Genomic DNA, 22,742 nt, shown 5'->3' on the forward strand with positions numbered 1-22,742 from the left:
GGAGATATGGGGATATATGTATATGTATAGCTGATTCACTTTGTTATAAAGCAGAAACTAACACACCATTGTAAAGCAATTATACTCCAATAAAAATGTTAAAAAAAATCATTAGGGATGAACTGAAAAAAGAAAATACAGTTTTTTCCTAAGCCTTTTGATCCGCCAGTAGAGGGCGTAACAGAGGTTGCTCAGGGAATTCCTTCTGCTGGGCAGTGGGGCTCTGGATTGTGCGCCTCTGGCCCAACCTGCAGTTTCTATGTTCCTACAGCACTTGAGTGGACAGAGAGAGGAGACTCGTCATCTTCACTCGCCCACCAAACTTCTCTTCCCTTGTCTTCCCCCATCTTGGCTGGTTGCATCAATAAGTACTCGGGTTCCCAAACCAGCAATGTGGGTGTTGTCTCCTCTCCCCCTCTCTCTATAGCTAATCCCAAGTCCTGTTGAATAGTCTACTTAAACATTTCTCAAATTCATTCTTTCGTCTGAAGCTCTAGTGATCTAGTTCAGCCTCATCATCTTCCTGGACAATGGCAGTAGCCTTCTAACTAGTCTTCTTAACTCCACGCTTGTCCCCTTCAAATCCATCTTTCACAGTGTCACTAGGATGATCTCTTCAGAAGTACACATCTGGCTATGTCAGGCCTGTGCTTAAACCCTTCTGGTGTCAGTAAGGTTACTTTCTGCTGCAGGTAACAGAAAAGTGAATTTGAATTGGCTTAAGCAGTAAAGAAATGGGACAGATCATTTGGGGCCTTGGAGGACCTAGTAAGGAATTTGGATTTTTTTCTAAGTACAGTGAGAATCTATGGAAATACTTGTGAGATATGACATAATCTGATTTATGTTTTGAAAGATTACTTGTACTCTTAGAGAATGGATTGGATGGAGCGAGAAGGGAAGCAGGGACCACCCTGTTAGGAAATTACTGTGTCCTAATCCAGAGAAGGGGTCATGGCGGCCTGGAGGAAAACCATGAAGTGGGAATGGAGGGGAAAGTTTTAAACTTGGAATGTATTTTAGAATTACAACTGATGGAGCTTCCTGATGGTTGTGAAGTAAAGAGGAATAAAGGGGGCTTTTGGTTTGATTTAAATAACTGTTGGATGTTAAGGCTGTTTACTGAGAAGAAATGATTTTCTTTCCTGGTTTAGGGAAGAAAATCCAGGATTCCATATTAGATATTTTATGTTCAGGAATTATGTGAGATACCCGGGTGGAGGTGTCAAGTAGGGAGTTGGATGTGCCAATCTGAGCTAGATGGGTGAGATCTGAGATGGATAGGAACGCTTGGGAGCCATCACCATGGAGATGGTGTCCATTCCATGGAAATAGATAACATCATTTTGGAGGTGAGTGCAGAGGGAGTAGACCAGCAGTTCCAGGACTGAGCTCTAAGGAATCCCAACATTGTGAGGTTTGAGGGAACATGCGTAGCCAGTGAGACAGGAGCAAACCAGTAGGGAAGGATGGGAAAGAGCAAAAGGAAGGAAGGAGTGTGCTCTGTGCTACTGCCATTGGAATTTCAGGGCTTGCGAAGCACCGATTGCATTTGGCAACGTGGAGAATGCCGGTGATCTTAGCAAAAGCTATTTGAGTAAATTGATGGGAGTCAAAGCCATACTGAGGTGGGTTTACAAAGTCCCGGAGTAAGACAAAGTAGGCTGTATCAATAGGCAAAACTTACAGGTTGTGCTAATATAACAAATTATTTCTTTTAAAAAATTCTCGTTATATCATTACCAAAATACATTTCAGATAAGTTTGTTAAATGTACATTTTTTCAGAATAAATTTGGATGAAAATTTATCACAATAATAATGTCTCTCTTAGTATAACATCAGGGATGAAAATAACAACGGATGTGGTTAATACTTTATGATGCATACAAGTTTTTCAAATATACCTAAAATGACAAAAGTGAAAGAAATTCTGAGAAAAATATTGGTCAGGTTGGTAAAGTGCTAACATGTCTCTAGATTATTAAGAACCAAATAAATAGGCAAACCATTAACAAGCCAGTCACAACACAGAAAACTAGTAAACATTCATGGTACTGCCACTAGAAGAAGGAACTCTTCCAGAAGCTTAACAGGGTTCAGGGAGAATATGTGTGATATTTTTCTGTTTCCTTTTTACTTTTATCTAAAATATTTCCAACTGTTTTGAGCATGTATCATTCCTAAAAGTAGAAGCAAAATAATGCAAGAAGAAAAATGATTAAAATAGCTGCATAAATATTTTGAGTTTTAGAAAATGCTAATAAAAATTCCTCCTTTTGACCAAAGCCTGTTACAAATCTTGAGCAAAGGGAAAGCAGATACAATCTTACCTCTCGATTAGGGTAATGTTACAGGGGTTTTTAGGGATGAAGATGTAAACATGTGATATAATTTTATAGAGTGAATCAGGTCAGTATATCATTATACTGTTGAGTGGTGAGGCTTACAGTTTCTTTAGTTGTAAGTAGGTTGAAGTAGGCAAGGAAAAAGACTAGATGTTAAAATTCATATCCACATTTCTGGCTAGTTTTAGAATATGTTACCTTGAGTATTATTTTTCAAAAGCAATTTTATTCAAGATAGTGATATATTTTTAAGATTCGTTTCAATTTAACTTTTTGTGCCATTAACAAGAAACGAGATGCTTTAAATGTCTTTCCTCAGCTTTCTTATCAAGTCTGATGCAAAATTGTGGTGAAAACTTAGGTTTTAGTTCATATCTCCTTTGCCAGACTGTGAGTTTTGAGGTCAGTCAGTTAGGCAGATAATGTTTTCTTTTTTTTTTTGCTAGCTTCCATGTGATTTTTTTTTTTAATTAATTAATTAATGTATTTATTTTTGCTGTGTTGGGTCTTCGTTTCTGTGCGAGGGCTTTCTCTAGTTGCGGCGAGCGGGAGCCACTCTTCATCGCAGTGCGCGGGCCTCTCACTATCGCGGCCTCTCTTGTTGCGGAGCACAGGCTCCAGACGCGCAGGCTCAGTAGTTGTGGCGCACGGGCTTAGCTGCTCCGCGGCATGTGGGATCCTCCCAGACCAGGGCCCGAACCCGTGTCCCCTGCATTGGCAGGCAGATTCTCAACCACTGCGCCACCAGGGAAGCCCGGCAGATAATGTTTTAAAGCCTGTAGTTCAGGACAGTTGAGAAATATACAACATTTTACGAAGTTATAGCTAATTCTTCTTTGTTGGGATGGTGGAGAAACCTAATGTTTTATGATAATTGCAGTTGAACACCCAAAAAGTCTGTAAAAATGATCACTGTAACTTAAAGATCAGTGGTCTGTATTTTAAACACTGGTCAGCAATCTGCAATGCAGTGTTTTATGATTTATGATTTATTTATTATTTATTTTAGAGGTGCACGTGCCCCCTGCAGAGGAACAGCGAGAAGTACCACCAGGTATGGCATTTTGTCAGATGTATTGCTTTTCCTTTTTTGTTTAATTTAAAAGATGCTGCTGATACACTAGATGGAATGATTCTATGAAGAGTAGAATTCCCGAGAGAGGAGGATTAATTATACCTAAATTTAAAAAGAAAATGTTCTGTGTTTTCGTCAGTTGAGCCAAAGTAATGGGAAATAGACATCAGACTGAGTCTAGTACATATTTGTTGAGCTGGAATTTGAGGAGTATTCATGATCAAAGTACTGTATGATTTTTGCCATTATAGATGTTGATAGTAGTGGAAGTTAGGGAAGCTTTTTTTTTCCTTTTTTTTGATTTGACAGGCTATTTGATGGAGGATGTGGAATCAGACTTGCCTTCAGATAAAAGTTTAATGGTGCTTAAATTAGTGACATTGGTCCTCCTCCTCCCCCTGTCTTCCCCGAGAACACCCTTGTGCCCCGTGTGACCCAGGCAGTCCTTGCTGCCAGCCCACTGTGCTACACCCGTCCCTCTGCGTTTTCCTCCCTTCCCCCGCATGTCCCTTTCATCATCAGTGAGTTTAAACTCATCATCAATGAGTTCAACCAAGGCCTGTGCTTTCAAATGCGTTTTAGAGGTGACATTAACCATACCTGCAATCGGAAATTAACATAGAAACCTCTTACTTTCAAAGTGGGCAAAAAAATGTTTCATTAGGAGAGGATTTTCCAACACCTCTTTCCCAAATGTATTTCTTCTTGTTTCTGTGTTTTATTTCCATTTGTTTTCTTTCTGTGTCATTTATTGGTTCAATTTTTACTCACATTTTTCACATTATGCTTAATGTGAATTTTGTAGCGATGATGTACATTCGTATTACTGATTTTGGTAGAAATAATTGTGCCTTCCAAAATTTATTGAAATACTAAATTTCAAGAGGAGAAAAACCTTTTATAATCAAAGAGTATTTTTAGTTACACCACAGCTCATATTTGCTTATTTAACAGTTGGGATGTTTTAGATTTTGATAGTTGTTGTATGTTGTACATTTAGAATATATACAAATACTAAAGGAACCGCATTGTTGGTATTGTGATATGAATGAGAAAAGAAATCCATGGAGAAATTGATCTTTTACAAGATGACTGCTGGGCATATATGTATATTTTGTGTTTAGGAAAGATGCACAGAGCAAGGAAGGTTGATGTTTCTGTCCTGCTTTTGTAATTTCCTCTTTGTTGTTGAGCAGTGCTTCACAGAGCGCCTTGTTTCTAACCTGAGGATGCAGGGCAGGTTACTGAATTTGCATTTTGATTACTATCCATTCCTCTAAAGAAAATTGTTTTATAAGTATTCCTAAAAATAACGAGTTTCTACAACACTGACTTTTTTCTAGTTATAGTTGATATTTTTTTAATATTTATCTGACTTGAATGAAGGTATGAAACGTAATATTATTTTCTGACCAGAAAGTTCTGTGCTTCTACTTTGGTGATTTATGAATGAAGCCCAAGAATTTCCTTGGAACATAAATACAAAATACTAAGTGGTTGGGGGGCTGGAATAAGGTGCTTTTTTTGATGAGATGTTTAACAGCTGAAGTAAATGAAAATGAAGATTTGATTCATATGCATACCTCCTGACACACAATGAGCTCCCAGTAAATGGTGGCTGTGGCTTTTATTGTTTAGTAATTAATTAGCCTGATCTTTGAGGTGGATCAAGAGAAGCTAAATTCTGAAAGACCTGGTCCAGGAGTTGTAACCTGTCAGTTGTAATGCATTTGTCTTACATTCTGGTGTCATAAAAATTTGAGTGATGCACCGCACGGCTGTAGTTTGACCTTTACCAAAGAGGATATGAGGCGGAGAGTCAGCAATAATTATTTGTAATGATTGCACTGGGTTTGCGTATTTCCTATTATCTTCTTAGTCTTACTTTATATTACATTTTTTAAATTATTCAATCTTACAAAAGAATAATATTCATAAATCAGTCTCTATTTTGTACAGTAAGGTGACTGCTTTTGCAACAGTGTTGAACTGTGTGATGCAGGAACTGAGGAAACAATTGTGGGACCCATTTCCTTACTACCTTTCAATCTTTAAAATTTCTTATTCAGTGGAAAATGCAAACTGAGGCCCTCTGCAAAATGCTGGATATCGGTTTTTCCTGGCCCTCAGAATCTAACTGATGATTACTTTGCCTTCCCCGATCTTTCTAAGAATTCTAAGATTTCTAAGATTGTTGTACAATCTTAATATTGCGCATTAAAGTTCATAATAACATACTTACTTATCGTTGTGATAATCCCATGGGGTGGGAATTGTCTTAATTTACTATTGTATCCAGCCGCCTACCAGGAGGCAGTGCTAACTTTTATTAAGCATTATGTATGTCATGCTATTCTAGACACACACATGAATTAACTCCCTTAGTAAATATTTCCAGTAGCCCAAGAGGTAGACATGCTGTTATCTCCATTTTGCAGATGAGAAAACTGAGGCACAGCAAGGCAGAGGAACCTGTCTGACGTCTCAGAGCTGACAAGTGGGAGAGCTGAGTTCGATTCTTGCATTTTGGCTCCAGAGTTCACACACTCAGCTTCTGTGCTCTAGAGGATTTCACATAAATGAAGGCCTAAAAGCTGATGCGTTTTGAGAGCCGTTTTGATGTGATAAAAGCAGAGATATTGTATTCTTTGGCATCTTTTTCTTAACATGCATTAGCACTTCACTTAAGACTCAGAAATGTTGAAGATTAATTATGATTCATTGTGGAAAAGTTAGTTGTCCAATAATTTAAACTTTGCCATCTTTTGTTTATATTTATAAATTTATCAGTGCTTTGCTGGCATACTTTTGGCAAGGATGTAAAAAGTCAATCCTAAGAACTGATCATTCTGATATTAGAAGTCAATCATTTTGAATACTGTGTTTTTTTAAAAAATTGATTTTGGAACCTCTGCTCCTTTAGTGGGTTTTCACCTTTGTCCTCAAAGTCATATTTTTACTTGAAATCATACAGCATATTTCTAGCAATATGACAGCATAAACATACATAGCACAAATTGAATGGCTTATGAAGGAATCGCTTAGGAAATTAAATTTCCTGCCAAGCAATACTTTAAGGCCATTTGACTAACTGGTTCCTTTAACAATTTTTCTGTCATGGCACGCCAGAAAAAAAACTTAACAGTTACGTCTTGTGATGATAATCATGCTGTTTGAAATGAAGATATGTGAGCATCTGTGTTTCTGGGTAGGTCTCCTTGCTCTTGTCTCTCTGAAAATGGAGATAACATTTGTAACTCATCTCACGTTTGAATATTCTAGCAGGGGTGATGGTTTCACTCCGTTGCATCTGTCTAGAGCTGTTACTCATGACTCCCCTGTCACCCAGCATTTTCTAACACTGACCAGTAAGACGCACAACCAGCTTTACGCTGTCAGCACTAGAGGTCTTAGCTTATGGTAGTAAGTGCCTAATACGCATATCATTGTTACTGATTTGATCATTCATCTATTCAAGAAATACGTATCAAGCAACTCCTACGGTACAGGCTCTGCCCCGGACAGTGAAGACACACAGTGAACAATACAGTCCCTGTCTTGTAGCGGTTCACAGACCTGTGGGTGTACAGCTGGGGGTAACAACCAGTACGGCGTCATTAGCTTCTCAGAGTGGTACACAAGGCAGCACCGGGAGGAGGGGGAACTAACCCGACTTTGGGACCCGGAGTGCAAGCGTGTGGAAGGCCTCCCACGTGTGGTCGTGCTGGAGCGGAGCCTTGAGGAGGTGCTGGAAGTGAAGGAGCTGGCACGTCGGGGGTGGGCACGGCAAGTGCTTGCAGCACAAAGACCAAGGTGGTGTGCCAGGTACAGGTGTAAGAAGACAGTGTGGATGGGCAGGCGGCGCTTCTCGGAGGATCCCATAAACGATGTTTGCGAATTTGAATGTGGGCCTGAAAGTGCAGGGATGCAGCAGAAAAACTCCAAGCCGAGGAGTCGTATGATCAGATCCACATTTGAACAGAGGAGTCCCGTGAGGAGGTGGAGACCAGTCGGGGGGCAGATGTGTTCATCTAAGCAGAAGTGATGGGACCTGGAACTGGTGCCAGGGATACAGAGCAGGGATGGATTTCACGGACCTTGGAGGTGGAGGTAATTTGCTGGGAGAGGGGCTGGTTGAGGGGGAAGAGTCGAGCTTGATTCCTGTGCTTCTGGCTTAAATGGATGAATGATGGAACCTTAATGGAGATACAGAAGGCGGGAGGAACAGAGGGTAGCAGAGACCACTGGCCTGAATTTGGAGATGCTGGGTTTGCAGCTTGGTGTGGACTACTTCTGAGTGGAGACGTCTTCAAATATGTAGGGGCATAATTTGAGTCATTCAAAACCGTAACTGAGCTTTAACGTTATTTGCCTTGTTACCAGTACTCATACTTTGAATAAGTTCCCATGGTCTCCAGGATTTTTGATTGCACAGGTTACAGAAATGCTTATCCCTCACACTCCAGCTAATGGTTAAATTCTAAGGGAACCTAAGGTCAAACGCATCTTTTAAAACTCTTTCTGTTGAGGTGTAATTTACACACAGGGAGGTGCTCACATGTTGAGGGTACAGTTTGATAGACTTGTACGTGTGATACATTCTTGTACCCACTACGCAGAGTTCTTCCAGCCCCTGGAGGTGTCTCCCTCTCCCCTCCCCCAGTAACGCGCCCACAAAAGGTAACTACTGTTCTGACCTGTCATCATAGATTGATCTGTCCACCTTTGAATTTGATTGAATAGAACCGCAAGTAAACATGCACATATATATATATATACACTTTTTTTGTGCCTGTTTTCTGTTGCTCATCTTTATGACTGTGAGTTTCATCCACTTTGATATTTATAGTTATTGGTTTTATCACTGCTATTTACTGTAATATTCCATTTAAAAATTCCTTTTTATGTTTATGGCTGCAGGGACTATTTCTAGTTTGGGGCTATTATGAAGAAAGCGTCCATGAATATTCTTATACATGTCTTTTGGTAGACAAACATTCATTTCTGTTGGATGTACAAAAGTATACATATAATTTCCAGTTACTTCTCATTAGCACCAAATAATTCTGCTTATATAAAAATTTCTGGTTATGCACACACACGTATGCACACATGTAGACAGATACATAGGGAAGGAAGGGAGGGAGGGAGGAAGGAAGGAAGGAAGGGAGGGAGGGAGGAAGGAAGGATGGATCACACTCCACCTTTAGAAATTATATCAAAATTTGACTGGGCCTTTATGTGCACAAACTCCTTTTTTACTCTAATTGTAACATAGATCCAATGCTGTGGTAAAATAAAGGTAAAATAAAGTAAAATAAATCAGACACTAGAGTTCGGAATAAGAAAATATTTGTTGAAAGTTGGACAGAATGAATTTTACTTCTTTTAAAATAGTGTATACTTTTTTTACCAACCACTTATATCTTCAGTAACATTAAAATTGATATAAGATTATTAAAGTAATATATTTTAACTGCAACTTACAGTATCCTGTTGCCCCTTGAAAATTCTTCCTATATTTGTGTTTCAAATGCCATACTAGATTCCCCTCCCATTGCATTCCTTTTTTTTTAAAAACTAATTAATTATTTATTTATCTTTGGCTGTGTTGGGTCTTCGTTTCTGTGCGAGGGCTTTCTCTAGTTGTGGCAAGCGGGGGCCACTCTTCATCGCGGTGCGCGGGCCTCTCACTGGCGCGGCCTCTCTTGTTGCGGAGCACAGGCTCCAGACACGCAGGCTCAGTAGTTGTGGCTCACGGGCCCAGTTGCTCCGCGGCATGTGGGATCTTCCCAGACCAGGGCTCGAACCCGTGTGCCCTGCATTGGCAGGCAGATTCTCAACCACTGCACCACCAGGGAAGCCCTGCATTTCTTTTTAATACAGTGAAAACATTGATGGGAGAAATTTAATGCTTGTATTTCTCAAAAGACTGACATTTTAAAATTCAGTTGTAATTCTCAGATGCTCTAGAGAACCTCTAATTTTCCTTAGCTTTGCAGTGAAAGTAGTAGGAACTACTTTCATAGTAGTAGGTGCCCCAGGGACTGCTCCAGGTAGTGAATCGTTCTGTTTCCCTGTTGCTGTTAAAAACAACAACAACCCCCCCCAAAAAAAAAAGCATTTACTTCTGTTGGTGGGTTTTTTAAAAGTAGAGTAAAAATGAAGCAGTTTCACAGTCTATGTCTAGTTGGTCCTTTAATTTAGATTTCCCCTTATTTTTGCAGATACTTAAAGCTTCAGAAAGGCTGCCCTTACCACCACAGGAGGACCAGTTTACCCATACGCTGCAAAAGATGGCTGGGATAGATCTTGTGAAGTAATTTCTGAGCAGACCAAGATCTTTGGGAATGAACACTAAAGATGTTTTGAATGAACCATAGTCCACTGGCATTTTAGTGTATTTTTTTTTAGAAACAAAAATCACATGTGATGTTACATTCCTGCATGTCCTTTTCTGATAGCCTTAGTGGATCCATTGGATTTCTTTTCTTTTTCCTTTTGTGACACAGCTTTTAGTCTTACCTGCATTTATGTGTTTTTCAGACAATAGTTAATAATCGTATTGATGATGTAGCAGCAATTGTCATGGCAGGGTTTTAATATCTCTTATCCGTAATTAACACTAACTATGTTGGGCTGACTTGTATACACTGTGTGAAACATGATTTAAAACCACTAAGAGTGTCTTAAAAACACTGATGGGGTCATTATTAGCTGTGAAGATTTGCGTTGTATATATCTGCAGCAATACCTTTATAAAAAATTGCTACATTAGCTTCGAGTATTCAGGGTAAAACTCAACATTTGAGATTCCTGTAGCTTTTAGCTTGTTAATTAGAAAAAATTTAAATTTCAATAAAAGTTTAAATTATCATGGTTAATTTATTTTTCAAAATAAGGGGGGGGAAATTATTGTTAGGACGCAGGGGAAAGGAATGGCCTGTTACATCATGCAAAAATGCTTTACCACACCTCGGAGTGATTGTAGAATAGCTGTAGTCCCGTGAGTATTTGTTTAAATTTTAGAAAGTCTCTTATCAATTACTGGTGCATAAGGTAAAGGTTGTTCTGCCTTTGGCTGGTTAAGTAATGCCCATACAACGCTGAAGCCCGCTCCGTGTATAAAAGTCCATAGGGCCTCTGGCTTGGTGATGTAGGGTGTGTGAAAAGTGCTCACAAGCCAGAGGCCCGCTGCTGTTTGACAGTGTTTGAGCCTTTTCCTTTCTACGCTGAAGCATTTCTTCTATTTTTAGTGTGAGTAATTTGTGACTCAGAGATAGCTGCCGTGATGAAAATACTCATTTGTTAGAAAAAAAAGGTAGCTACACCCTCATTTTGAAAGGACCCTGAGCTATAAAAAAAAAACTCTAAGAAGTGGTTTCATTTATGTGTCCAGGGAGCTCTTGATCATGTTCACATTGTTTTAAGATAAAGTGACATTTTTTCTGCTTTTAGGGTTAAAATCAAAGAGATTTTATATTTTTATCATTAGAGGTCATCGGTACAATGTAGTAAGTTATGCTGAACCGTAGTGTAGTGAAACCCAAAGTAATATGTTAGTAAAGAAGCAATAATTTTCTAAAGCTGTGATCTGGGTAATACAGAGTTGCTACTCAAAAATCTCATAAAGCTCTTACTCCGTATGGTGAATTATAGAACACTACTTTTTATAAAGCCATATTTTTTTAGGGAAACTTAGGAGTGACATAGAACTGATAAATGCGTAGAATAAATTTTGCTGGATTTTTGTATATAATCATCTCTAGAACTCTGGACATTGAGGATTCATTATGCTGTGGTTGACTTCACATACTTTCTAATTCCAAATATCTCAACGAATGAGCCTTGTCTTCACAGATGTATGCCAAGCTGGGCAACATCAATGGATTTTCTAAAAATAATGTAATCATCTTCTGTTGAATGTTATTTGAGTGCAATAAAATGCAGAATTCTTCTCTACATTGTCATTATTTTGAAGTATATTATTTTTTGTTTTGTTACATAACAAAATTGGTTCATCTTATATTTACTAGTATTTTAGAATATTATAGCATTTTTGATGACTAAAATCACAAAGGCGTACCTTCAACCTCTTTCTTACCCTATTTCTAGTAGGTAATGTGTATTTATTTTGTTTAACATTTCCTATTATGCTACATTTGGGAGCAGAATGAAAATGAAAGAGCCCCTGCATCTATCCTCTGTAGGTTTTTTTCCGGCACCTAGAAGTTCTGCTAATTCCCTGGTGCGGCCACTCTCCTCCCCTGTACCCTCGGATCCTCTGTTGACCGTCACACGGTGGGGATATTAACTTCAGCCTGGTTGAGGGGACCAAGGATTCTGAGCAGCTGGAAGGGCAGCATAGGGTACAGAAGGTTCTCTTTCTTCTGATCTTCATTCTCTGGGCAGAAAAGGAGAGCTAGACACAAAGGGACGAAGCTTCTGGGGTTCTAGAAAGTGTTGTTTTCTCTTCCAGTGTGCCCAGAAGAAACGCTTAGAAAAAGACTTTCAGGCTAAGCAGACCACTTTTACTGACTGCACTTACTCTGCGAAGTGCTGAGGTAGGGAGTTGAGTTTTCCCAGCACGTGGGTGTTATTACCCTGCTTGCAGACAAGGAGACTGAGGGTCAGAGAGGCTGAAACGCCTGCTGGCTGAGGTCATTCACGGCCTAGAGTCTAGGGTGCTCAGGTGGGCACCAGGTGGAAGGTGGAAGCCATTGGAGGGTGGCCACAAGCTGGTGGAGGGCAGTTAGGTGGTGGGCACCAGGTGGAAGGTGGAAGCCATTGGAGGGCGGCCACAAGCTGGTGGAGGGCAGTTAGGTAACTAAGGAGTAATAGTCCAGGAGATGTTGTGATAGGACCTGACCTGGGGAAGCGCTAGTGGAGAGAGAGGACGGGGACCAGGTGACTTAGTGAAGACTGGGTCAGGGAGAAGCGGAGCCCCAGGTCTGGGTCTTGGGGGGTGAACAGATGCCAGTGTGACCAGGAACTCGGGAGGACACACAGGCCTGGATGGAGATTAGCTTTGCCAACAAGAACTGGCCAGTAGGCAGATGAGCGCAGTAGCTGCAATATGATTGCGTTCAGAATAATTGAATATACAAAAGTGATTTTTCTTTAATGGTTGTATGACAGTTTTTAAAAGATTAAGATCCTGTTTTTTTTAGTAAGATTTTTCTTATTCTGTTAAATAGTGTCGACAAAGAAAAAGTAGGCGGGAGCCCAGAGTGAGGCGCGCCGCGGAGGAGGTGGGATCCGGCGCAAAAGTTTCCTCCCAACTGCAGCCCCGCGCGCCGCCGCCAGGGCTGGGGCCGGGGCCGGGGCCGGAGCAGCCGGGCCCCTGCACCGCGGCCTCTCCGACCCCCCGCCACCTGGGGGGTCGCCCTCCCCGCTGCCGCCTCCTCTCCGATTCCCGCCTGCCCGGGGCGAAGGGGCTCTGCTGCGCCGGGGAGAGGCGCCCCGGGGTCTCTGTGCCTGCCCGCGCCCGCCGGCCCAGACACCTGTTCAGCCCGGCCCGGCCCGGTCGCCGGGGGCCGGGATGAAAGTGACCGAGCGCCTCGGCAGGACCGCCACCGTGGTGCCCTGCAAGGAGGGCCAGCTGCGCGTCCGGGAGCTCACGCAGCGGGCGCTGCAGCGGTGCCTGAAGACCCGGGAGAAGGGAAAAAGGAATCGGAAGCCCTGAGAATACTGCGCTTTACTCTCCCACATGGCAGCCATCAGTTGGAGCTGAGGACACCTCTTCGGAAGGGATCATTGTGCTGTAGTCTCCGTTATTACCTTTCCCAATAGATAAGTGTGCTCCCAATACTGTTTCCTTGTGCGCCGGCGCCTCAGGGTTCTGGCCTTTCAGTCGGATCTCATCCATTCCATGGCTTCGGCTACCCTCAAGCACACACCTCCAGCCTTGAACTTGCTACAGAACTCAATATCCGCCAGCCTGTGGACTTCACCTCCTTGATGTCCCATATGCAGTTGGAGCCCAGCCTGTTCTCCGTACATCTGCTCGTCCCCATTCTCCTGTAGCCTTTCTCCACTTCTGGTGCCACCATTTACCTGGTTGTCTAATCCAGAAACCTGGAAATCCTTCGTTCCTTGACGACCTCTCATCCTCCATATTCTACCACTTGTCTCCTTGGTCAGAAAGTTCCTTTGATGCTTCCACGCGCTATCTCTTTGATCTGCTTCCTCTTTTCTGCGCCAAACCTTGCGTTTCTCATTCCTGCCGTGGGGAACTGCGGCAGACCAGTAACTGGCCTTTCTGCCTTTCCTAGCTCCCAACTCTTCCAAACTGTTCTCCGTTGAGGACTTTACAGCTGCAAATCTGATCATGTCTGGAGTATTGCTGCGAGTATTTGAATGGCTCTACATTGCTTTTAGGTGAAAACCCACTTTGCTTACCGGTCCAGTACCTTCTCTAGTCCTCTGTACCCTTTAAATTCGTACACGCAACGTAGTATTCTGTCCCATTTTCCCCACCCCAGGTAAATCCTGCTTATCTTTTGGGATGAGTCTCCAGTTGCCTCTTTCTCTAGGAATTCCCTCCCTCCCTTTCCCCCCTCACCATCACTTAGGGGCCTCAGTCTTGTGTTCCTAGAGCTCCCTATGCTGTGCTTTCATTTTGAAAACTACATTTACATTATACTGTCTATTGGTCAGGGTCTAGTAACTTAACAGACAGCCCCCAAAGGGCAGTGGTTTATCCCAGCAAAGGGTTCTCTTTCTGGGTGGGAGGTGCGGGCTCTGACCCATACAACCAGCTGCCCACCCTTCCTGTTGGCTTTGGAGTTTTCTGCAGATCCCCTGCAGTGTACTAACTGATGAACAAAGAGAGTGTGGAGGATGCCACAGGAGGCGTGGGGCCTGGCCTGGAAGTGGCAGACATCACTTTTGTGTCAGCATTCTACTGGTGAGACGGGCCATGTGCACCGTCTAGATGCAGTGGCCTGGGGAAGTAGTCCACAGGAGAGCAACTAGCTGGGCTCTGCCACATGGTGCAGTCATTCTGTCTCCCTTACTCTACTGTGGACTATTCAAGAACAAAGAATGAGTCATTTATTTTCCTATCCCCATTTTTTAGCACGGTATCTGATATATAGTATGTATACCAGAAATGCTCGTTGAATTATATCAAATTCCACATCGTTTTCTTTCATAAAAATGAAAATGACCTTGTATTCAACACAATGTTTTGTAAGTTTGAAATCTTTATATGTGGTGTAGTTTTAAAAAGAAAGTCTAAATGCAACTTTTCTCTTGATTATCTTCAAATACCTCATCACATCCACATGTGCTGTAGGCAGTAGTTTCGTGGTCCATTATATCTGCCACACTGATTGTCTTTAATAACAGCTTCAAATTCTGACACGTTGACTCACTTTGTAGATTTCTGAGACTGAGTGCTCTGCAGTTCCGGATTGTCAGCAAAGGAACATCATAATGTTTTTGTTTCATGAAGATTTGTGCCATGCTGTCCCATATATTTGAACAATGTTTGATTTTCAGCATTTTATTCATTAATTTCATGTTGATTTTAAAAATGATTCTGCACTGTCAAAAAAAAAGAAAAAGTAATGTTAGTACAGTTAGAGAACATGTAACATCGCTTTCTTTTCGTGTATGTATTTAAACACTAAATTCGAGTTACCAGTGAGATTGTACTTTTGTAATTTTCTGGGTTGGATTGAGTGTAGAGTTCCCTTTTATGTATGGACTGCCCGCTATTGGAATATACAGAGCATGACTAACATAGTATTGTTGTAGAGTGTGACCTTCTGAATCGGTCTTAATTGTTCTGCAACCCTTGGCAAGATTCCTTAGCCTCTCTAAGCCAGTTGCCTGATCTACAGAATTAAAATTACCTTTCAGAGCTGATCGTGTTAAATGGGATCATCTGCATTAAGTGTTTAGAACTATGCCTGGCAGACAGTTAAATTTTAATAAATCATTTTCCTTATTGGCACATCGAGGGCCATTTGAGGTCTCCCAGGGAAGCCTATGTACAAAGAGTAAAGTAAAGCAAAGTCACGCTTTATTCTACTGTGCAGGATGCTAATGAGGTAAGCTGGATCTCTTAGAAAACTTTACCTAAGCTAAATATAAGCACTGAAAACCCGAGAAGCTAAAATTCCCTGCTCTGTGTATTTTCCACACCCAAACACGAGTCTCAGATCTCAGCATGCTGATGCGAGGTGGGGCAGAAGAGGACACAACCGAGAGCTTTCGCCCCAGGGCTGGAACGATTGGGCTAGGCCTTCTTAGGGCAGCCTCTCGCCCGTCCTAGGTATTGCGTTGCAGGAGACACAAACACGGCGGCCCGGATTCCTGGGAGTGCACCTGGCCAGGGAGGGCCCTTGCACACCTATTTAAAAGGTGACCAGTTCAATCCACTCCTCCTTCCTTGGTTTCCCCCCAGGGGCAGGAAGATTTGTGGAGAGCCCTAAACTTTTCTTCATGACCAGCACCCACCCGTCTTCTCTAGTCAACTTAGAAACTTGCATTTTATGCTTGATTTTTAAAATTACACTAACCACGTGTCAGGTAACAGATTACTGGAAGGTGGGGAGACTCCCAGCGCTCCTGCAGGCATTGCTGGTACCGCAGAAAGAGAGCTCCTTGGAGATCGAGATTTCTGATGCTTTTCTTCTATCCTGTATCCCTGATGCCTACAAGAGTACAACTTACTAACTGATGTACTGCCTGTACTGATAAGAAGGGTATATTAATAAGATCAGAAATTCTAGAAAGTTCAGTAGAGATCTAGAAGTCTTTTTATTTTATATCCTCATACCTCCTGCAGCACTGGCTAGTGTGTGTACAGCCAACGTTATAAAACCCACTCTTTGCAAAAGTCAAGACCTGCACTTCTCTTTCCCTTCGTTTCCCTTGCAACAAAAGTAGAGGCTGGCACAGGAGAAAGAACATATGTTTTGGAACTGTGTGCACCGCTGACCCTGATGACTTGGGCCCTCTACTTTCTCAGCTTCCGCTTCCTCCTCTGCACGAAGAAGGAGATAAGACCTTCTGCACAGGGTGTCGGGAGACAAGAGACGTGCCTTGTGCTTGGCACCAAGCTGGCACACTTTTAGTCAGTTTGCTTCCTCTCGCCTGGGGTCTCAAAGGAGAAAGACACTTGATGGATAAAAATCCCCCTTGCATCAGGAGCCTGCCTCAGATTTACTTCTCGCCTCCAAAAAATGAAATGGCTTATATGAATGAATGTGGGAAACTGGGGATGAAAAAATCCAACGATCATGACTGCAACCCCGAACGCACCCTGCACGGCACCCGCACCCTCTCACATCTACTCTGGGGAAAGGATGGAATCTATGGCTTTTTAAAAATTAATTATTTATTTTTGGCTGCGTTGGGTCTTCGTTGCTGCGCGCGGGCTTTCTCTAGTTGCGGTGAACGGGGGCTACTCTTGGTTGCGGTGCACGGGCTTCTCATTGTGGTGGCTTCTCTTGTTGCAGAGCACGGACTCTAGGCACGTGGGCTTCAGTAGTTGTGGCATGCGGTCTCAGTAGTTGTGTCTCACGGGCTCTAGAGCACAGGCTCAGTAGTTGTGGCGCACGGGCTTAGTTGCTCCGCGGCATGTGGGATCTTCCCGGACCAGGGCTCGAACCCGTGTCCCCTGAATTGGCAGGCGGATTCTTAACCACTGCGCCTCCAGGGAAGTCCCTGGAATCTATGATTTTTTTAATCTCCCAAACTCTGTCCCATCCCCACTGGAACTCGCGCATACACGTCATTCCTAGGAATTCTCAAAAACTAGATAAGCACCTACTGGGACAGAAATTAACTGGTCTACCTTGAAAATTAACTAGATCCTAATCTGTACTAAACAAAAGGCCAGATAGGAGGTTATAAATGCAGAAACGAGCTTGTTTCCGCAGTCAGGTCATGTGCTGTTGTTCCTTGTCTGTGGTGGGTGTTCTTTGGCCTGTCCAGGTTCTTGGTGGGTTTCGCTGTGCTCGGCAGCTGCATGCATTGGTGGAGAGACACCAGCTGGGATTAACCTAGTGAGAGGCTGATACAGCCTCTCCTCGGCAGGTGAGCTATAGCGCACCTGGGCTCAGTGTGGGCATCCCCAGTGGGTCCCCTGTGGATGTATGAACTCCTCGAGGAGTGAGGCTAGTTCTCAGTAGGGTGGCGTGCTGCATTCCTTTAAAGCACACAGTCCCTATTATAAAGTAGTATATGGCTTTAGGAGACAATAAAAATATTGGACAGGCCTTGAGGAGGGCTTCTCCTGACCCAGTTTGCACCCACAGGGGCACTTACTGTTGGTGGAGATGACCCACCCCCACCTTGTAGACCAGGAACATTCAGCCTGGTGCCCAATACCTACTTACTGCTTGGCGACTTTTATAAGTTATTCAAATCCTTAATATTTTATAACAGATTGCATGTGTAAAGAATTCAGGATTTAGGAAAATTGAATTGTTTGCCCAGAAATATTTTTCTTTTTTTTTAAATTGAAGTGTAATTAATTTACAATGTTGTGTTAGTTTCAGGTGTACAACAAAGTGCTTCAGTCATATATATATATAATTTTTCAGATTCTTTTCCATTGTAGGTTATTACAAGATATTGAATATAATTCCCTGTGCTGTACAGTAGGTTCTTGTTGTTTATCTGTTTTATATACAGGAGTGTGTATCTCTTAATCCTAGAAATATTGTTCTTAAACGATATTTATTTGAATTCATTTAAAGATAGTCCTGTAATTTGAGATATTGAATCGTGACTCACAGTACTTATTTTGCTTTGTCTTTTCAGAAACAAATAAGAAAACAGATGATCCGGATAAAAAAGAAAAAGGTGAGATTATCAAATCAACAACGTTTCAAGTATACGTAGGGAAAAGTTATTGGATCAATACTCTCCATGAATAACATGATTTTATTTTATATCACTAGTTAAAATAAATTGCCAGTGAGTTTATTATTTCAATGATTTTATCAACAGACATTAATATTCTACATAAACCTTAAAAGCTAAGGCTCTGGAGAGAGATTGGCTTCTAATCCTGGTTTTGTCATTCACTGTACGTGCATCTTGAGAATTACTTAGCCTCTGTGCCACAGTTTCCTCTTCTGTGATATGGGAATAATAATAATAGTACCAACTTCTAGGAACTGTTTCCACAATAGTAATTAAGTGAAAATATATGTAAAGTTCTTAAAGTCCCAGTGTCTAGCACAGGGAAAGCACTTAGGAAATGTTAATTATTATTGTCACCTTTGTTGACAACTGTGCTAAGTAGAGAGATCCAAAGATTATTAGAACGTGTTCTTTTTTGAAGGAACTCTGAATTGTTGGAAAGAAAGGCATGCAAACAGTTACATCCATATAGAAAACGTCATCTCTGCCTTCTAAGAACTTATTACAGAGGCATTCTAATAAATTTAAGAATGGAGTAGAATTTTAATTCAACTCTCACAAAGGTTGTTAAACTTAGAGTGAGGAGCTATTAAATTTATAGTTAAATTTATAAATATTATATGGATGATCATAGAATAGTGTTTATACTTTGAGTCAGTTGAATGATAAAATTATCAACGATTAAACATTATTGGAGTTTCAGGAATGGCTTTAATTTGTAGTGATAAAAGCAGTGTTTACACTTAAAAGATACAGTTCGTGTAAGGTCCAAGATCTTACTCAGTATGTAAATACTACTTGAGTATATGGAGTTACTGGCCTGTGGCCATTATTTTATAGCCCTTAGGCTGGGAACCAAGCATTTAGCTCATGCATTTTTTTTTCTGACTGGTTGTTTTTAATTTTATATTAAAGTGGTATGCAGGTCTAATTTTTAAAGTGTGACTTATAAAGAAAAACAATATTCTTCTACCCTACTACTCCCTATCCATGAGTCCCATCCCAACATTTTTAGTTGTTTCTTCTAGTACTTCCCTATGCATTTCTTTTTTTTTAATTGAAATATAGTTGATTTACAATGTTGTGTTAATTTCTGCTGTACAGCAAAGTGATTCAGTTATACATTTATATATATTGTTTTTTTAAATATTCTTTTCCATTATGGTTTATCATAGGATATTGAATATAGTTCTCTGTGCTATACAGTAGGACTTTGTTGTTTATTCATTCCATATATAATAGCTTAAATCTGCTAACCCCAACCTACCAATTCATCCCTCCCCCAACCCCCTTTCCCTTGGCAACCACAAGTCTGTTCTTTATGTCCGTGAGTCTGTTTCTGTTTCATAGATAGGTTCATTTGTGTCATATTTTAGATTCCACATTTAAGTGCTATCATATGGTATTGGTCTTTCTTTTTCTGACTTCACTTATTATGATAATCTCTAGTTGCATCCATGTTGCTGCAAATGGCATTATTTCATTCTTTTGTATGGCTGAGTAGTATTCCATTGTATATATGTACTACTCCATTGTATATATGTACTACATCTTTATCCATATATCTGTGAATGGACATTTAGGTTGTCCTAAATAATGCACCTATGCATTTCTAAATAACTTCTGAATTCCGCAATTTTCTCCTCCATATTGGAAACCATTGGCTGGCTTTTATGTATAGATGACTGGGATTTCACCTGATCATCTACTCACACAAGCTCTCCCCCATCTTCCACTATATTCATTACTTATTCTGTTGGGTAGTGATGAGTACTAAGGAGAAAAGACAAAGCAGAGAGGAGGGTATCAGCAGATTTTGATAGAACTGATCACTTCCTGTCCTCCGGAACACTTCCTTCCCTTGGCCTGCAAGATGCCACAGTCTCCTGACTTTCCTCCTATCTCTACTGTTTGCTTTTTCCCAGCCTCTTTGGGTGGTTGCTCCTTTTCGCCCTGACCATCAAGCATTGGAGGCTCCAGGATCAGTCCTCAGAGTGGGTCTCCATCTACACACACTCCCTTGATGATCCCATCAAATCTCATGGCTTTAAATATGTCTTTATGACAAAGACTACTGCTTTAACTGCAGGCTGGGTCTCTTCCCTGAACGCTAGACAGGTATGTCCAGCTGTCTGCCTGATGGCTACCTGGTGCCCTCAGTTGGGTATAAAACGGAACTCCTGACCTTCCCCTGAAAATACACTCCTCCTACAAATCTTCTCTCCTCCTACAAATCTTCTCTCTCCTGCCTCCCTGTCATTCCATCAGCAAACCCTGTCCTCTCTTCCGAATGGATCCCGAATCCAGCTACTTCCTGCCACCTTCCCCCGTCTACCACCTGGGTCCCAGCTGCCACCATCTCTTGCCTGATTATTTCACTTGCCTCCTAACTGGCCTTCCTTTGTCTCTATAATCTTTCTCAATTCAGTAGCCACAGTGACCCTTTTCAAACCTAAGTCGTATCATGTTGCTCACATGCCTCCAGCCTCTTCACATCTTCCACGGGGTAAAACCGAAGTCCTTTCCAGTGGTTTACAGGCCTTACACATCGGGTTCTCACTCTCAGAAGGTCTCTGACGAGGTTAATGAGTTGCTCAAGGCCACTGTGGGAAGACTTGGCTAAGAGCACTCCAAGCAGAGAACAGTCTGTGCAAAGGTCCTGAGGCGGGAGTGAAGGCCTGAGAGGCTGGAGCACCCCTAACAAGCTGAGAGTGCGTGCAGGGCACTTGGAGAGAAAGTCAGGGGCCAGACCATGGCAGAGTCAGGACGGGTTTCTTCATGCAGTGGGGCACCATGCCCAGCCCATGCAAGTGCCTGTGCAGAGCAGAGCCTTTCCACTTCACACTCTGACTGGTTTGCTTCCGGGAGGCTCACTCCAGCACCTTCTTGCAGAGGTAGAGACGGGAGGGTGGGTTGTGGAGGTCACTTATTGCCGACATAAGCAGGGACAAACCCTGCTCCAGACGCCGTGCACAGCGTTCCTGTGACCTCAGGCTGCTCACTCTGCAGGGCTCCGTTTCCTCCCTGGGGCTGCGTGTCCCTCTGCACTGCCCGGTTCCCTCTGGTACCCTTTGCGCAGCTTCACCCTCCCGGGGTTCTGAGCCTAAAGCGATCTTTCCGGCGGCCTGGGAGGTGGGCTCCCTTGGCTGTTTCTTCACGGAACCTGTGGAGAGAATCCGCAGCAGCTTCACCTGGTCGGCTTCTCACTCTCCATCGTGCAGAACTTATATTAATACCTATACCAGTACCAACCGAGGGGTGTTGGCAACTGAAGTCTTTTATTGATTGTGACATCCAGGAAGAGTCTTAGGATTAAAAGACGTAATGAGTCAATGTTACCCCAGATTCACTGAAAATCCTATTTGAGCAAATTGTCAGCTTTGGGAATTCCATCTGTTTTTTACTCGGATAGATTCATACAGTGCTGTTAACTGGGAGGGCAGAGGGAAGGGGAAATATTCCATTTCTGGAATATGTGGTGAAAAAACTGAATGTTTTAATAGCCAGACATTAATTTCATAATAATAGAAATGGAGATTTTTTAAAATGGTAATTGTAAATTTGTCTCAGGATGAACCATTAGGTTGTCTAATTTTCTACTGCGTTATCTCCCTCAAGTTCTTTATCAAAGAACCGCGGATGAGAGGGGGAAGATATTATTTTTACTTAGAATTAATAATTATATGATCCTTTTCTTTTAGAGAATCAGGTTTAGTATATTTTGATAGAGTCATAGGTTTGGAATAGGGCTCATTCCAAAACAGGCCCTCTTTGGAGATGCCAGCTTCTTAAATTGAATCAGATTATTTACATCTGTTTTAGCTAAAATTGCTATATCAGTTTCTCCCCACTGGATGTCATCTCTTCCCACACATTCCATATTTCACACCCACAGAATGGAAGTGTGAGCAACACAACAATGGCTTATGAAATGTCCAGTTCAAACAGTTATTTTTATTCATCCATTTATTCAGTACATATTGAGTACCTGCTATGTGCCAGGCCCTGTTTTAGGCACTGGGGCTAAAACATTCAATAAAAACAAAGTCCCAGTTCTCGTGGTACTTATATTTTAGTGTATGTGTATGTAGGGAAGTATATAATTTAAAAAAAATAGAATATAATATGCAGTGATAAGTATGAAAAGGAATATAAAACAGGAAAAGAGTACAGAGAATGACAGTGGGCTGGGGTGTTGCTCTGCTGATAGGCCTCTTGGACAGTGACATTTGGAGATGCAAGATGCAAGGGCGTGAGCTCTGCAGCCACCTGGGAGAAGTGAGTTCCAAGGGTGGAATATGAATATGAAAAACATGTTCATAGTCCCTCGGGGAGGTGTGCTTAGCACGTGTGAGGATTAGTAAGGAGGCCAGTGGGGCAGGTGAGGAATATGAAGGGAGAGAGAGAGGAGGGGGTGAGATCAGAGGGGTTATA

The 22,742-nt window shown here is 41.9% G+C and overlaps 1 protein-coding gene across 9 annotated transcripts in view; it reads left to right on the plus strand.

Moving 5' to 3' along the window:
• Positions 1-22,742, plus strand: part of ASPH (aspartate beta-hydroxylase) — a 221,872-nt gene that overhangs the window by 94,017 nt on the left and 105,113 nt on the right. For all 9 annotated transcript variants that reach the window (XM_082364701.1, XM_082364708.1, XM_082364706.1 and 6 more), the window contains 2 exons: positions 3,357-3,401; positions 18,204-18,245. In XM_082364701.1, coding sequence (XP_082220827.1) covers positions 3,357-3,401; positions 18,204-18,245 — 87 coding nt within the window. The remainder of the gene's footprint in view (positions 1-3,356; positions 3,402-18,203; positions 18,246-22,742) is intronic.

Source organism: Balaenoptera borealis (genome assembly GCF_965194805.1).
Source record: "Balaenoptera borealis genome assembly, chromosome: 17".
Taxonomy (NCBI): domain Eukaryota; kingdom Metazoa; phylum Chordata; class Mammalia; order Artiodactyla; family Balaenopteridae; genus Balaenoptera; species Balaenoptera borealis.